The sequence below is a fragment of the Periophthalmus magnuspinnatus genome, chromosome 22, assembly GCF_009829125.3.
Source record: "Periophthalmus magnuspinnatus isolate fPerMag1 chromosome 22, fPerMag1.2.pri, whole genome shotgun sequence".
In the NCBI taxonomy this organism is placed as follows: Eukaryota; Metazoa; Chordata; class Actinopteri; order Gobiiformes; family Gobiidae; genus Periophthalmus; species Periophthalmus magnuspinnatus.
In genome coordinates, this window is record NC_047147.1 from 10,199,881 (window position 1) to 10,217,895 (window position 18,015).

Here is an 18,015-nt window from a genome sequence, read left to right on the forward strand (position 1 = left end):
TATGTCACCTACTTGTCTCCAAACACCAGGCCATGTTACAGGCAGAGGTGTGGAGAGATGATCCACTCACTGTAAGAATGTATGTTTTTCAAGGTATTTTTGAGCAATTAAAACACCTGCAATTGAATACATAATCATAGGAGCTGAATGCATGAATTTACTCAAAAAAAGCTGGATGAGTCCCCACTTTGGACTGCCAGATACAGTTCAAACGTGCTGGCAAAAAACCTAAAACGACTCTCAGCATCTGTCATCAATAAAGTGTGTATATTGAACTTTCAAATAAGGCATGGCATGTCCAAATAAACAGTGAATGAGTTGTTAATATTGTTGTTTATGTGTTAGATTGTGTTTATAGTTTTAAAACCAATGCAGCACATGTTACAACTACATGCACTTAAGTACTTCTGAAAATGATTATAAACCTTGTTAGCATTTGTTTTCTGCCTTCTTGCTTTTCAGTCATGCAATAACTATAAGATGTGCAGGCCTATAAGTGGTACTTCACTTGTGGGCTAATTTCAGTGTATGATCGCCTAAATTGGATTTGAGTTTGACCTGGAGCAAAGCCACAGGTTCCTTGTAGGGGTTACCAGGTCAGTGACCAGAGGAGGAGTTATGTGAGAAGGCCTCAACACATGACTAAGCTACAATAGTTTTAAAGCCTATAGTTGTGAGATTGCGTGCGTAGAGACAACAGATTTCTTAGATTACTCCATAAAACTCCATAAAATAAACAAAGGACAACCTATTGCTTTTATTGCCTCTGACATAATTGGATGGCTATCAGTTTAACAGCATGCTGAAGACGAGTTATGTCACTGGTTAAGGTGTGTCTCGTGTCTGCCATCACGGGGAATAGTTCTGTAGCATTAGTGCATTTATGGTGCGTTACTGCAGACAGTGGTTCCAAAGCATGACATCATTGAAACTGGATGCCCCACTTACACCAATTATACCTGACATGCTCTCTCTGCTCTCAGCTTTCTCTCTCCCTCCCTGTGTCTACATCTCTGCATCCACAATTGGTCACTAATATTTCAAATAGCCTAACACACACACACAAGACTCTGTAATGTTTTCCTATTGCCATCAGGACATTTTCTTATCATACTTGGACGGTTAATTGTTAATAGGCTTACATCTGGACGTTTTCTTTTACGCTTATTAAATAAAACACAACAAAACAACAAATCAAACTGAACCAAGGTCAATAAATGAAGTTCCATAAAGTTCAGTTACAATAGGTTGGACAGGGTGATGGAAAGTAACTATTGCCATTGATATCCATGACCTTCAACACCATTATCTTCTGTAAAACCGAATTTACACAGTGTTCCTCATTATAATTAACTATTAACTACTACTTTTGGTACTTTCACTATTCATTAACTGTTCCCATTCACTATTACCATGGTGCATTGCTGACATGTGGGTTACTTCTACCACACAGTACAAGAGGCAATGGCAGAGTGTACAGCCTGCAGATTACAGGCTCGACCGCTTAATATAAAAATACTACAAGTAAACAGTACAGTCAATGTGGCTTTAATTAAGTCCCTCCTCTTTTAGTAAAACACATGACATCATCGCGTACTTCAGCCAATCTCCGCTGAGCTCGCGCAGACCGGAGCCTCAGTCCGTGCTCGTGCAGTTTACCAGGCATCTGCGTGTGTGCATGTGTGTGAGAGTGCGTGTGTGAATGCGAACAACTTATTATTATGTATTTTTATATTCTTTTAAAACACATTTCATTTGTTGTGTAGTGTAATCAAGCCGGGCCGGGGGTGAGTTAGTGCGCAACGGAAAGAGAAAGACTTTTTTTTTTTCCTCAATTACGCAGCTACCAAAATAAGTTCCCTACGTTTATGTCTTAAGTGCGCAGAATTCTGATACAGTATAACATTGTGTCGAGGCTCATAGATGCTCACGGGGTCATCTTCGGAGGCTGTCAGCGTTTACCAGTGCCTTTTAAATGCCGTTCATGTCTGTGGTGTTGTAGACTACAGCTTGTAACAGCAGCAGTAACGCGTAATAACAGCCATACACACTGAAACAATGTTAAAGACTCTGACCAAGAAGCTAAGAAGACACTCACTCAATGAAATACACCCTTTTCAACTAAAGGTAAGTTTGGACCACTTTTTCTGATGTGTTGTAGTAGCCTTTTGTTGTAGTAATAGGCCTAGTAGTAGTAGTAGTAGTAGTAGTAGTAGTAGCAGCAGCCTAGTAGTAGTAGTAAACTATTCCAACAACAACAGTAGTAGTGACATAGTAATAGTATAATAGTATAACTAAGATGTCCTTAACCATAGAAGGCAGAGTTGACAAGGAGGTTGTTTGTGAAAAGTGTGGCTTTACTTTTGTCTTGTGACTCAACTGCATTTGTAGGCCAGTTCTCTCTGATGTTGCTTAAGTGGGCCTAAAATTAGTTCATATACTTTATCTTTCACGCCATGGCACTGGTTGATATTGCGCTTAAGCTTATCCTACTATCTTACATTTTGACATCCAGGAAGTATGCCTTGTTTGTTGATATTTTCTGGTTGCAAGTACTTCCAACCATTCATTACAGAGTTACAGGGGGAATTTAGGTCTTCATTGGTTATAGGACTTTGCCAGATGTTTACTGTAAGAAACCGGAGAGGCAAATTGCTGCATAAAACTCCAGCAAGCATTTGGCAGTGGTAACATATCACATACTCATTGATCTGTAAACTAAACTTGTGCCTTTATTTTTAAGCCAAAAGCTACAGAGCAAATTCTTGCTTTGGAAAACTGTTGAGATAAAAGTTTTGCATTACTTAAAGGATGTACAACTCCTGCAAAATTATCCACTATGAAAAAAGTGCTCCTCAATTGTTACTGCTTAATACCCCCTTTTCACCGAGGAGAGGGGTGAATTGTATCCAGGCATGGGTCACTAACTTGCTCCATCCAGAAAACTATTGTGCGTCAACCAACTGTATAGTCGCATGGCAGCCATTTTGTGCCAAAGTGGTCCCCCTTTCAAAGGCCTGGCTGAAGATACAGGGGGAAAGTGTGCCATCCCTATTGTCTGCAGTGCTCTTATTTGGTGCTGTGGTCAATGGCGGGGTTCCATCTTGTTAGGGTGATCAGTGAAGTGAGTGCATCTCTCTGGGTTACGGGTCAAGATCTGCTGGAGTTACACCCACTATTACTGAGGCAACTGATTCCCACACAAATTATATGATTGTGAATGTTATCACCGAGGCAGATGGAATGGTGGGTTACAGGCTTGTCAACTGAGCATCGATGGCCATGATAAGCCATCTGATCAATTCAATAGATTAAACAGTAACTTGTTCCGGATTTAATTCTGTTTAGCACAAAACGTAGATGTCCTTAAAAGTCTTTTGTTTACCTTATAAATGTCAAGCTGAGTAACTTTCCCTCATTCCCGGCATGTGGTACAGCATGGTACTACTAGTCTGAAATGTATAAATTACTGCTTAAATCACATTTTGATGTAACGTTGTCACAAAGTCAAGTGCAAGTGTTACTGTTCTATACCAGACCTGTCATGATAATTACTATATCGTTTAGTATATGAAAGCTGGAACAATATACTTTTGGAGTCAATATTTACTGCGAGTACTTTTTCTTTGCAAAACTGGGGAGATTTGGGGTATTTTTATTCTAATACGATACGATTTGAGCTGTGGAGAGGTGAATTAGCCATTTTATAGCTAATTATGTGTACATTCTGCTATTTGTTGCAGCTCATGTCTTTTAATGAAACAGTATTCAAAATGGTTTACTGGTTTTATCTTACATTATTTCAATCTTAACTACTGGCATAAAGTAGTTTCAGTATTATTGTTTATTGCAATATTTTCTGTAGCAAATATCATGCTTCAAAATGTGTTATCGAGACAGGTCTATACTATACTGGATTTCTCTGCGAGTATTTTACAGGCCCAAAATTGTGTTGGATTGTGGCCATGCATATGATTTTGACTTTGTTCACAGTTTAGACTTCAGAACCATTTATGTATCTATTGATCATTTACAATTCTCAGCTCCCACTATGCCTATTAATAAACCTCAACGGGGTTTCCAGCAGTGTTGCTCAAGTTTGGTAACAAGCCAAAGCTGAGATGTTTATTCAGAATTATATTATTATTATCATTATATTAACAGTTGCAGAAAAAGCAGTATCTAGTTCAACTTTGTGTCTGTATGTCAGCGTGGAAGGGAGATACCTATGTGGCTGAACTGGCTAATGTGGGAGAGTGTACACGGTGACATTGCCATTGATCCAGCTTAGCAAGCGGCTCAGAGACAGTGCACTGACAAGGATTTCATTCAGCTCATCTTGACACACAAACACTCCGGTCTTTGTCCATGTCAGGCTGCAACACAGTTTTACGACTTTAATGATGTGGCATCGCATCATGTGACCTTTATCACACAATTTCTGCTTGTGTTTTATAACCTCCTCCGTGGGCTGAATAACAAGACGCGTAGTGGACATTTGTATCATTGTTGATTGTTTTGTAACTTTTTTTATTGCAAAATTATTCACATCCAAATTGTTTTGCAAAAAGGAGTCTGTTATTAATATCATTTTGTTCTTGTTGCTGTAGACTGTGTTTTCTTAAGAATGATAACGTCAGTGGTGTGAATGTGGCTGATCCTGATTGGACGTTCTAGTTGGCATTAGTTTCGACAAAACTCTTTGTTTTGAGTCCACTTGTTTTTACAGTTGTCTAATCGGTTTTAAACAAGCTAAAGGTTTGGTTATACAACTAAATATTAAAACTTGGCTCAAAGTTAAAGCACAGACCCAGGACATAAACAGTGGAGATGTTTTCCTGCCCTCTAATGCTTCCTGACATCAAAGTAAAGGCCCCTCAGACTGTCTTCAGTGAAGCATGGTTAAACTAATACCATATATTTAGATGTAAAACATTCTCTGTCCTTCCTAACCTAATCATACTGTAACCATTATTTGGAGTATTGTTGGAGCAGAGTTGAGTAATAGTAGAGTTACATCTACTCAGTTAGTAGTAAATACTTTAGTAAGAAATTGTACTTCTCTGAGTAGTTTTTAGACTGCATTATACTCCGTCTTGACTAAAGTTTAGTTTAAATTACTCTCTTTTACTCTTATTTGAGTAAAGGTTTTGGTTACTCTTCCCACTGTGTGTTGAGCTATCTATAGTCACAATTATTATTATATTGATCATATTAAATTATTTGAACATTTTGTGTTTCTCGCACCGCTTCTTCATGATTTAGTTTTTCTTATGTTTGTGGTCTATCCTTTGAAAATACCAGATAACATCGTTTATGGTTTTGTCCTTCCAAATAAATCAGATGTTGTGGCCAGACAGTTACTGTTAGAAGTAGCAGCTTCCCCAAATTACTCTTACTTAAGTCATTTCGTGGATGACTTCTTTGTACTTTCCCTTGAGTAGTATTATTTTAAAGTAAAATTACTCTTATTTGAGTACATTTTTTGGCTACTCTACCCACTTCTGTGTAGGAGTCTGAAAGCTGCAAATGTAACATACTGGAGCACAGTTGTGAAGTTCTTATCTGTATCACTCGAAGTTCTGTGGTGTCAAGTGCACCAGCGTATACATGCCACTGGCAGGAGAGATTCCTTGCATTCTGATATAATGTATGAGCCATAAATCACAATGGCATCTCAGAGGATCGTCTCTCCTTGAGGTTTACATTTCCTCGAAAACATCTACTCCATCTCAACTGCACTACTGACTCCTACATTAAAACATCAATGATATTTATGTAACTCTACATTATATTACATGATATACTTTTATACGACTGAGGGTTAGGGGTTATTAGCAAATCATTGTACTCTGTTTGCACTCAATCCAATTCCAAAGAAGATACAGGATATGAGGTCACAGCCATAGCAACGTTTATACAAAGTAGTAAAACTCCCATCAAGTCAGCTGGGGATTTTCAGGGTGGCTTGTATTTCATAACATTTGCATATAGTGGTTTATCACATTTTTTTATCATATTTTTATTTTTTTACATAAATCTTGCATAAAAGTATAAAATATTTGGCCATTGTGGTAAAGTATAAAACCATGTCTTGTTCTGACTCTGGATGCCCTTAGTAGTTTGAGACTCACTGAAGACTTCAGCAGCCTGTGTCCTCCTGCAGAACTACACATGTTTTACATTTGTCTTGATCTCCAATTCATCAGCACAGACCTTTGAGTCGGCCCGAGGGGAAGGAGAGGCGAAATCATTACTGTCAGACCCTGTGTGATTGGAGGAACACTTGGCAATATTTGGGTCTATGCAGACAGACCGATCTCTATGTTTGCCTGCACTGGTTGGGTTGCTAGTCTGTGTGACTAGGAAAGATCTCGTGGCATAAGATCTCACAAGATAAAATTACCACAAGATTGTGCGGACGTGAGTAGAAGGATTTTTTCCCAGTGTGTTTACATTTGGCTCAGACAAGTGAGTGATGAGTAACATCTCTTGAGAAATTCTACTTCAAAAATAGTGCTACAAAACAAATAAAAAATCAAATAAATCCAAAATTATAAGGCCAAATAAAATAACTTTGCTGCACTATTTATATACTGTACATTATGTTGCTCCAATCAATCAAAGACAATGATAATAATCCTAAAACACTAAATGCATAGTGAAGTGCTTTATAATTTATGTTTTTGTTTGTGCCTCATAAACATGTTTCAGATGCTGTGTGAGTGACAGCAAACTATGCAGTTAGGTCACTTAGATTAGAGGGTCTGATTGGGTTTTTTACATTACACATTGCACAGACTGACATAATAAAGGGCTTTGCGTGTTATGTAAATGTTTTAACAAATGTAAGTTTTAACTTTTAGTTTGTCCTGTGAGTGCAGTAAGACAAAAGTATGATGTTTGAATGTTTAGAAACACTTTATTTAATGTTCTTTCAATAACATTTACCTTATTGTAAATAAGGTAACCATACATGTTTAAAGAGGCATCTGCACTATACCCCTAAGAACATTCATACTTAAAATGTATTGAAAAGCTCTGAGAGCTTAGAGGCCACTGGCTCCCTTCTTGCTTTTTCTTGTCTTTTGGATGAGTACCCCCCTCCCACCCCCCAAAAGGAAGGAGGTGTGTGCGCTTGTGTGTATATGAGGGAGGACAGTGTGTGAAGCGTACAGCAGCACATGCACAGATGGCAGCTGCTCAGCGAGGCCTCACAGTGGTAATTACCCACACGAGGGGCATTACTTAACTCTTAGCGTGGCAGTCTGCAGGGTATCTGCATTGTTACGCCGGCTGCAGACGAGGAATTGATTTTAATGAGAGAGAGGGGCGAGATTGTGGGAACTGAAAGTTGTCAATACAATGAATGTGAGTATGTCAGTACTTTGTCACATTGGTTTGGTGCACAAGTGGTGAACATTAGAATAAAAAACAACATCTGCTTTTTTGTTCATAGAAAAAGAAAAACTTGCTTTGAACACTACTGAAGTTGTTACCGTGACTTGCAAATATTGTCTAAGTTCTTTTGAACAAATTTACTTCAAATGAAATATAGATCTGTCAAATACTTGTACTTTCTTATTAACGTGTTTACTGTGAACAGTTGCCTGGCTTAAACAAATTGCTAGCTTCCACTTTTTTCGAGTTCAGATAAATAAACTGACATATTAAAAAACCTCTCATTGTTGTGTAGCCTCAGCCAGGATTTTAATGAAAAACATTTATTCAATAGCTGAGTCTTATTTTCTATCTGTGAACTCTGTCAGTAGTTTGTGGAGGTGCAGTGTTCCCTTACTGCCTGTACTGTAAGGGCTGCCCGGCTGGTGGACCATATGGCATATCTGACCTCCAGTATAATGTGTCTCCTACAGATTTCTTACCATGGCAGTGGCGAGGGCGGAGAAAGTGACGACTCTGAGGGTGAGAACCAGGAACTTGCACAAATTGACAGAGGTATGATGAACTAATCAGTCAGTGTATATGTACATGGTTAAGAATAATCTAAATAAATAGACCTAAATAATAGATATTCATAAGAGTAAACTAAATAAACAGCAGAAGATTGTTTTCTGTGGTTTCTTAACTTTTTAGAACTACAGGAGGATGTCCATAAGTTTTCTATTTGTGAGAAACTAATGTAATGATGACTAGTGCCAATGCTGTGGTTTCAATTCTCAAAAAATGTAGCTGAAAGGGGAAACAGCTGACAACTGGAGACATTTAATACATGAAAGCAAATTTTAAAGTACAAATGACAACATCTTGTGTTCTGCTGTTTTAAAACATAATAACAATAACATTTTATGTCAAAATGTAGAGATCTTTTGTACGTATGTGGAGTTACTTTTTGTAACTGTAACTTTTTCTATTAAAAAAACAAAACAAAAACAGCTTATGTTTTCCTATGACTCCCAGAGAGGCGGAGAAACTGCGCCCTCACTCCATTGGCCACCAGTCAGCAGCACAACCAGGGTCCTCTGTCTCCAGCTCGGCTACGGCGCCTTCGCCTCCTTCTAGATGCCAATCTGGACCGGCATTCCTCAGAAGAAGAGCTGGAGAGGATCAGCTGTGGCGACAACAGGAAGTGGGTGTCGGCTTTTCACGGACGTCATGGCGATCACCATAGCAGCGCATCTAGTGATGAGGAAGTGCGGGACCTGTGTGGATGTGGGTCTCCAGCTGGTAACAGAGCCCTGGAGCCCGGTGCCTGCCTGGCCACATCGCCCAGCCCCGTTCTGTTCAGCTCCAGCCCCCCGCGGACTCTCAAACCCCCCTCCATGAGGTTCCAACTGCAGGTGGTACAGCCCGTCACACGCCCCATCATCCTCACACACTTCGACCAGGCCGCACCATACAGGAAGTACCGACACAGTTATGGAGGGGAGCTGGGGAGGCCCAGTCTAGACCTGGAGAAGATGCAACAGGTGAGTCTCAAATGCAAACAAGCCCCACTTAACGAAGAAAACTGGAATAGTACTGGTCAAGATATATCCAGATAATCTGACCCAGAAACATATTATACCACACTGTTTTAAAGGTAACATAAATTGTGAAAAAATGTAAGAAATATTAATCACAAATGTAATTTGTGGATTCTCAAAGTTTGAAAACACTGTCACTAGTTGTTATAGTACATAAATCTTGAAGCCACTTTACACATACTTTTGTGCAAGTATTCAGAGCAGTTTTTGAGCGTGCTTTTGCTAAACCAATAATCTGCTGTAGGTATTTCTACAGGCCAGGGACATTTATTAGCTCATATATTACACTCTGCCAGTGTTTGTAGTGAAAACATTAAAGTACCAAACAGCAGATGAACCTTATGCTGCCCGCTGAACAAGGCAAACAGTTATGTTGGTCTGAGGATCTGTTCCAAAAATACAATGATGTCCCAGCAGTCTACCCGACTAGCCTCCGCACACGCACATGGCTCCCCAAATGTGCACGCTCTCACAGGCAAACAAAGTCATCCCTCTGCTCAGCCCGCTCGGCTGCACGGTGGTCTGCTGGACAGGGATGAAGGAGCACGGCAGATGTCCACCCTGCTTTCTCACAAAGACCAGTGAGTGTGGGACAGCGTAAGAGGGGTGGAGGCTCAAGGAGAGGATTAAATACACAATCAAAATGACAGCCAATCATAACAAGCCCCAATACTGATCATCTAAGCCAAAGATTATTGGCCCAGAGCGTATTGGGCAAGGCTGTGTGCAGAGGGTTTGGGGGTCCATATGTTCATAGGGTTTTATAGGGAGATGGCAGATGACAGGAGACAGCATTGAGAGGGTGAAAAAAGAGGAAGAGCTGCAGAGGTCTCGGGTCCGCGTCTATCATCCGGGGCCTGTGTGTGTGTGCGTGGGCTCATCCTCGTGTCTGCTCATTTGTTGCTGTATCAGTCTGCGAGGAACTCAGTCAAGTGGAATGGGAGGTGCACCAGAATACAATAGGGGGCCTACAGAGGTAGCAGCAGACTGCCCCAGTCTTCTATTAACCCTTTAACGGAGCACTTCCAGCTTCCCTTTTAAATCCGTTCCACAGAGCTCAGCATGAGCTGCAGCCGGGGGCATACGTTTATTTATCTCATAATTTCCTTAAAGGCTGGGTTAAAGGGTCAGTGGGTTGTTTTCTCTTAGTCTTCGATAATCCCTCATGCATGCTAATCCATGTCCAATCGCTCAGATGTGACATTGTCATTGTTTGCTAACCACCTGATAATAATTGAAGGGTAACAGTTTGTATGGCAGATGTCTGCTTAGCCTCAGCCAAGCATTTGGAAATATGTAAAATCCCTACATAAGGGTGTACTTTATTTATCTCATTGTATAACCACTGGCCTTATTATAAGCAATAATAAAATATTTATTTTGTCCTCAACCTGTATTTTCAACTCTCCTTGTATTATATGGACATAAAGAGCCCAATCCCTTGTAAAACAGTCCATAAGCAGACAAGTCACAACTTGCCTTGCTTCACATAAATGTGACACTTGTGCCTGTGTGTTACCCCGCAGAGGCTGATAGCATATCTGTGCTGTGTGTTCAGCAGCCTATCTAGAATCAGCAGCCAAGTAGTCGTCCATCATATGAACTGATATAATCTAAACAGCTTTTTCTTTTTTTTTTTTGCCCATAGCCTTTATTGGACAGGACAGATGTAATTTCATTTTTTTTTTTTTTTTACATTTATTTAGTTGTTTATTTATTTCAACCAGATTAATGAACACATGTATCCAATACACTCAATATATATTTCACTTTTTTTTTTTCTTATTTAAGCTCAAAAAGGAGAGGGAAGAAGAAAATGTATTAAATCTCACCCCGTCTTCCATTAGAACATGAAATAATTGCTTTGTTTGAGCTTCCTTTTCAGTTGAACAAAAAAACTAAATATATAAATTCATTAAATTCATGACAATAACTGCAGCAAAAGGTCACTGACACTTTTAGATTTACAGTATTACTATAAGTAACATTAGGCATATTTAAATTACAAAAGAAAGAAAAACATACCAACAAGAACACCAGCAATGGTAAGGAAACAGTAATCATAATCATGTAATCATGAAAGGGGAGAGGGGAGCGACATTCAGCAAATAGCTACTTTGAGCTGTGCATCAGTCTCACATTGTTGAGGCCAGAAAAGTTCTCAGCATTTGTGCTACAGCCAAGACTTATGGAGCTCAATGAAGTGTAAAAATTATATTGAAACAAAGAAAAAAAAAATCAATATGCCAAAATGGCTTTAGAAAGATGATAATGACTCTAAAGTTGGTTTCATTCTCGTTTGCTGGCTGCTGGGCTTCAGCCCACTGGATTGTAAAGATAAAACAGATATAGGCCTTGGCAGGAGGTGGGCAAAAAAGCAAGTGCACACCAGCTCACTGCCACATCATAACAGTGGGAGAGTAGAGTTTCCATTCTTTTCTGTGCTCCCTTCCCCCTTAGAAGCCAGCCACCCAAGCCAAGACAATTCGATGATTGTGTGGTCCCTCCACCCCCACTGCTTTTTGAGAATAGTTGAACTGCGTCAACATGGTGGGGAGTGGGAGACAGGATATTGCATAACTTTTATTGACTGGTCGTTTAGGTTCATAAGAAGGCTGGATTTGGCTCACTTCCTGCATCCTAAATTGGTGTGAATGGGCCGAAAGTGTTAGAGTGACTGTTTAAGATAACAGCCTCAGGTAGAGTCAATATTCACCTTTATGTAGGAGGTGCAGAACACATGCACATTACTTAATTATAATATTGTTCTATTATGCTTCCCACAGAAAATGCTCCTTAAGAAGAATTGTGGAGGAAAAACACGGACAATAAAGATTCGGGTGAGTATCTCATTGAAACCCCACATGCACTGACTGTCCTGATGGTAAGCCTATACCTTTGATTTGAGCAGTGTTAATTTAATGCACACACAGCCATTCCCTTTATGCACAACTATAATAGGCACTGCGGTCCAGGGTTTCCATTGACAGCAGTGATAAGGTTGCAAGGTTGCTCAGCCCCATGCACAGCTCAACCTGTCCTCTCACCTGCTCTTTAATGTCCATCCAAGCCCATGCAGGGACAGTACGTGGCATTGGAGCTTGTTCACAAAAGATCAAAGTGGATATTTGGCTCTTCTACCCTCAGATATGTCTTAAAGGTATAAAACAACAACCTGTAACTTGGCTTGTGAACGGATAATAGTCCGCACAGGAACAGTATAAACAATATTGAGTGATTAACCTGAAGAACTACATCTGTTTATTCATTTATTTACAATGGTCATTCATTTCTTTTTCTTTTTTGTGTTAGCCTGGAGACTTGCCAGAAGATACGGGACTTAGGTCAAGTGGGATATGGCTTTTTATAGTTAGTTCTGGGGCTTACAATCATTCACTCTCCTATCTCTAGCTCTCCCTGTCAGCAGTTTTAAATCTGTTTGTTTTGAACAGTTGGTAGAAACCACTGTATCCAAAACTGAATTTTTAAATTGACTAAATAGTTTTATTGATAGCAAGTAGTAAGCGTATGGTACTGGATCCATTGTATTTCTTTATTTTCATTAAACTAAAGTAATGTAATATCCATGAATATACAAATGTCTAATGCCATATTGTGAAACATTCACAGAAAAGCAATAACATTTCCATGGGGACAAGCAGGTGGTGGATTCTTCATCCAAACTGTACATAGTGCACCTTTAATTGCACTGTAAATAAGGATATTTTCATTAGATTGTATAGTTTGATTGTGTTTTGTTAGTGGGGTTTGGGAGGATTGGAGAGAGTGGTGGAACAAGCCCGGGCATTTTGGCACAGAGCGGAGCACTCCAGACGGACGCGCAGTGTGGTGAGAAAAGTGACGTTATTATCACGTTGTGTGGGCTAGTGTCAGTGGAACCTTATCATGCACTTGTTTATGTACACACATCCACTGACTGTAATGCTCCAGGCTGCTTCATCCATAGCCTTAACAGAGTGCACTGAACAACATTAAAGCCAGAACTAGTGATGATGGAGAGATGAAGAGGAGGAGGAGTGCGGTTGCTTCCCTTGTGGTGTATTTCCAAGGATGAAGTCATTTTCCATTAATAGAGCGGCCGGCTGTCTGTTGAGCTGGCCTGATACATAGAGATATCGCCTCATATTCTCGTGTTCTCGCTGGTGTTGTAGCTGCTAGTGTCCTCGCTAGTGACGTCTTTGGGATTTGGGTGCATTCCAGTTTGTTGATTTTCTTCACACACACAATTTGTATTAATGCTCCCCGCCTTACAACTACTGTTCTCTCTAACTTTACCATGGGCCTCTGCTCTCTATCCCCCTACACGGCCCATCCTTTACCCCCTTTATCTGTCAACCCTCAGTTTCCTGGCTCGTATCCAAAAGAGACACTGGATCCTGACCCTGTAGTCTTTGCTTTGAGGCTGGATTCAAGCATTCAAAGATGGGAGTTGTTACAGGGTTAAGGAGGTCGGTGGCTTTAGTTAAAGGAGGGGGTCAGTAGGAAAACATAGCCCTGGTTTCTCCTCCAGGGGCTGCGGGTGAATAGGCGAATGGGCCGATGAGAGCTTCCCAGGGCAGGAGTGATGGCGTCTGGTTTCAGTCACCGTGCACAATGGGTGGAGAGCGGGGCAAAGATTGATTGAGCAGGGGGAAATCGTGCAGATTTTAAGGGAGTGGAAGGAAAACCAAATGAAGGAATAGCGTGTATGCCTTATTTTGATTTGAGATTAAGGTCACAGGGGAAGACATACAAAAACATAACTTTGCTATGATATCACTTCCCAGTTTGCTTAGATTGTTACTGGAATAATGTAATATGTAACTTCTCTTTGGGTGGCGACTGCATGTCCATGTCCTCCTTTCTTCATAGTAGGTTCTCTGTGGGTACACCAACCGCTGTCCAAAGAAAGACATGCATGTGTAAGGTGAATACATGAATCCAAACTGCACCTAGAGAATGAGTATATATTTGAGAGACTGTCTGTTTGTGTATCTACCTTGAAACTAGCCTGCCCTTTTCTTGATGTACTCCATATAATTATCATATCAGCCACTCATAAAAGGATGACTAAGTAGAAAACAATAAAAGGATATGAAAGTTTTATTGTGTGACTTTTACACGCTGCAATATGGGATAGTAATTTTGTGGCTTTACTAGTAGTCCTAGGTTTGCATGGTATGTAATATTTAAGCTTGGGACTGACTGGCCTCTGTCTAATGTGTATATACTTCCACCACTAATATAAAGCAAAATAATGTTATATACTACTGTCATGTGCACAGTTGCCATAACAAAATGTCACCTAAATTCATCTTAAATAAAAAAAAAAGTGAATTGTAAGGTTGATTGCATGTTTTGTCAGGATAATTAACCCATGTATAGTAGTTATCACTGCTTCTATCAAGTTCACTGTCAATATAAAACTCTTGGCCAGACTCTAACTCTAAGTAAATCACTTCTGCTCTGAAATCTCTGAAATTGGTACCATCCAAAATACCCCATGAATTAACCTCAACTGTACTTCCAATTTGTTCTTTAAATCTTTTCAATCCCATCAAAGCAGAAGGGCCCCAGCTGTAGATCTGCTCCCAGGCTTGTCTTTAGAGTGTCTTATAGGACTTCTTCTTTTGGGATCTGTACTTTGTCTGACCCTTTTGGGCAGTGGATGTCTGTTCTCTGCAGATGTGACAACAGGACAGGTCTGTGGGGATCTTGAAACCATCCTGATCTATGTCTTTTCCCTCCCCCTGTTTGCCCGACCCCCATATCCCATGTGGAGGACAGTTAACAGCAACATAAATCACACTTACTGTAACATGTTCCTGGCCGGTATAATGGGATTTTCCATGTATTGGTTTTTGTCTGTTTTTGTTATCAATGGCTGTCTGTGTAGTAGTGGGAATTGTTGTTGTGTTACTGCTCCTCAGCAGTTACAGTTGGATCCCTAAAGATGTAGCATAGCAACACCTCACGTTCATAAAACGTCATGATGTCAATGCACGGTTACGGTTATATGCATGTATACTCCCTGTAAGCTTATAGGAACAATTAAAGGAGCTTTTGTTTGAAATCAGTCTTGTACTCTTCTACAACTGCATATGTAATGACCCAAAAATACTAACATACCTATAAAGTAACAATTTCCCATCGTTAAGTAGTTTATTGGTGCCATAAAGAAAATAGGAATGTGACTAGTAGATGGAATCATACATTACATACCCTGTCTGGAAGCATGGGTTAGCAAGTTTTCAACGCCTCTGAAACACTGCACCAAAGAATGCAGAGTTGCTTCAGCAAAAGTTAATGAAACAAATACTGATGTATAGATATTCTGTGAACCCCTTTTTCTTTTCCAGTCATTCACGTTTTGCATTCTTGCATGAATGTGAATAGAGCAATGGAAATTCACAGCTACAATCTAAAAAACATTGGGAACACACTGGAGCACCAAAGCCCCAATCTATCCCTCTCTGCAGACTTCACTCCCCCTCCACAGGCGCTGGAGAAACTGCTGCCTCACTGCCAAATCCAACAAAGTAATTTCCTGTAGTTTCCTGTCGGGAGGAAAATGACCAGGGCTAATTTTAGATGTGAAGCTTGTAGAGCCGTAAGAGGCCTGCTGCAGCTCACCAGGGGTCGACCTTGTGTGGGGAGAAGTGTAAACGTGAATGAAAAACTAGAAGTGTTTTGACTTGTTTTAATGAGGGCCAGGCATTTTCCCACACTCGTTTCTTCCATTCCTCGTGCGTTGGTTAAAATAATATGAGACAAATAATAACATGACTAAGTAGTTGACCTAGAGCCACAGCTTATCCATGTCCAGTGGCGGTACTGTGCAAAAGGTTCAACAAGTTTAAAGTCAGATTTTAGAGGAAGTTTGTGTCAAGGTGCAGAAATACTCAAAATAAAAAAGGGAACCAAACCATATATTGCAATAATAAAGATATTGAGATATGACAGTTTAAAATCAAAGTTCAGTGGTAAATTCCTTTTCTATTAGGCTACGTAAAATGCTGTCACTGTGGTTAGCAGCCATCAGTTATTTTGAGTAAATCTGTATTAAATGACTCACACTCCTATTAACTCCCCCTGAAAACATTAAAATGGTCACTCCTATAATGTATAATCATGTTGTTCCTGGCTATAGTAGCCTTTGACTATGACTGAGTGCTACAAAGTCAATTATAATCTACAGAACTAATGACTGTATAAAGTAAATAGTTAATCTTAGTTGATGAATAGACAGTTTATCCCTGTTGTGTACAACTAACATGAAAATATCCCCTCTTTTCTTTCTCCTTCAGAACCTGACCAGCAGCAGCCGTCCACCTCCCAGATATACCTATGACCCATCCATCTTTGCATTTCGATCCCTCAGCACAGTGCCCCCCTGCAGCCCCCTCAACTCCAGTGAGGACCCTCCCTGCTCATAAGGAAATCCACTCAGCCCTCCACAGTGACCCAGCTCCCAGCGCCCTGTTCTGCATTCCCAGACAGACAGCCGCTTTCATGTGGCTTCTGCCGCCAAGACCAACAAGTGACTGTTAAAGACTGACAGCTTTAGAAGCACACTTAAGACACATGTCCGCTGGTCTAACTCTTGCACACTCAGGTAATCCTGCTCCTAATGCTGAAACAGGCTAAACTACACACTAAAGTCCAAGGGTATTTCAGGTATTGCATGTCTCAAAATCCTAAAATGTTCCTGTTTTTCTGGTGATGAAACCAACTTTGGACTCCTCACGGATGGGGCGAATAATTCAAAAGAAACTTGGATGATGATTTTCAAGTTAAATAATGCATGTAAGACAATCATTGGTACCAAGGAGTCATTCTTAGGATTATAAGATTCCTGGTAATACTACGTAATCGACACAGTGAGTCATCTTATTGTTGAACTAAAAGGCAGTTTTTGACTCTTTGGCTATGCATATACAGGTCATGAGATATAACCAACTGTTATGACTGTAGTTGAATAGTCGATTTTTGATGATGTACTGTGTGTTTTAATGACTGTCACTTGTAGTCAAAGTTGAGTACATGTATCTTCTTTCCTTGCATGGATTCCAGTGATTGCAGAAAGGAGAGGTGTCAATATCTGATGACAGTAGTTACTGCACATTTGGCAAAGTGTAATCTGTGTTCTGCATAGCCTACTTTATAGTGTGCCATGATTTTAAATACTACTGTAATTCATTACTTGGAGGTAGAAGAGGATCAAATGTGTATAGACATGTTAGTGTCTTTACAAGTCCCTTAATGCCTCAGGGTGATATTACGGTTGTATGAAATGCTAGTTCTCAGTTCAGCACAGATTGTAATGGATTTGATGGATGAAACAACACTCTGGACACTGCTGAAGAGAAGGTAACATAGTGACTGATGTCCATGTTGCACAAATTGAACCAATAAACGCCCTGTGGCCTCTTGTTTGGGCAACCACTTGCTGTGTGTTATTAACCAGTTAGTTGAAGAAAAATCCTGAAACATTCCACAGTATAAACTTATATTACAGGTGCTATTTTAGTTTTATAAATACTTAATAAAACATAGATTATGGCTGTAAATAGGCTTGAGTGAATCCTGATCTGACCTGCTATTTTACCTGGTGGCATGGAGATAGAAAAGTGAAATACTGTGAAATATTCCTGGCCAAGCAATAACATATCCATAAAGCCAATCCAGTATCTTACCCTCTCCCAGAAAGGTTATATGAACTTTAAACAGTCTCAATGCAATTTTGATATAAGCCATAGATGCAAATACAATTACTCTGAAGCACTGATACATTTCTTTTGTATCCTTCACTTCTGAAACCGAAATATTTATTGCTAACCACATCGTGTTGTTTGAGTTTGATTTAAAATAGAAAGTTAAAAAGGATCATTTAATACTCCACAAATGGTTAGATGTGTGCTTCTACCCCTCATTAGTAGGTCACACACACAAGTTCAGAGCAAAGCACCACAGCCAAGACCACAAGCCTCTTTACACCAGACCATTCCCTGAGAAGAGCTCTTTGTGTGAG

At 39.9% G+C, this 18,015-nt stretch overlaps 1 protein-coding gene across 3 annotated transcripts; it reads left to right on the plus strand.

The window, feature by feature from the left end:
* Positions 1-1,615: 1,615 nt before the first annotated feature.
* On the plus strand, positions 1,616-17,429 carry si:dkey-16j16.4 (uncharacterized). Of its 3 annotated transcripts, none has more exons than XM_055231075.1 (6): positions 1,626-2,127; positions 7,875-7,956; positions 8,419-8,927; positions 11,771-11,824; positions 12,747-12,833; positions 16,292-17,429. In XM_055231075.1, exons 1-6 carry the CDS (start codon positions 2,059-2,061, stop codon positions 16,418-16,420), a joined length of 930 nt encoding a protein of 309 aa, XP_055087050.1. In that variant the 5' UTR covers positions 1,626-2,058; the 3' UTR covers positions 16,421-17,429. The 3 variants fall into 3 exon arrangements, with proteins under 3 accessions (XP_055087052.1, XP_055087050.1, XP_055087051.1); XM_055231076.1 differs by lacking the exon at positions 1,626-2,127 and adding an exon at positions 7,193-7,371; XM_055231077.1 differs by lacking the exon at positions 12,747-12,833 and having other exon boundaries at positions 1,616-2,127.
* The last annotated feature ends 586 nt before the right edge of the window (positions 17,430-18,015 follow it).

What these genes read in the sequence shown, in the direction of transcription:
- si:dkey-16j16.4 (XM_055231075.1), top strand. Translation starts at nt 2,059, where the DNA reads ATGTTAAAGACTCTGACCAAGAAGCTAAGAAGACACTCACTCAATGAA. An exon ending in TACACCCTTTTCAACTAAAG is followed by an intron (nt 2,128 to 7,874) that starts GTAAGTTTGGAC and finishes TGTCTCCTACAG; the next exon opens with ATTTCTTACCATGGCAGTGG. An exon ending in CACGGACAATAAAGATTCGG is followed by an intron (nt 11,825 to 12,746) that starts GTGAGTATCTCA and finishes GTGTTTTGTTAG; the next exon opens with TGGGGTTTGGGAGGATTGGA.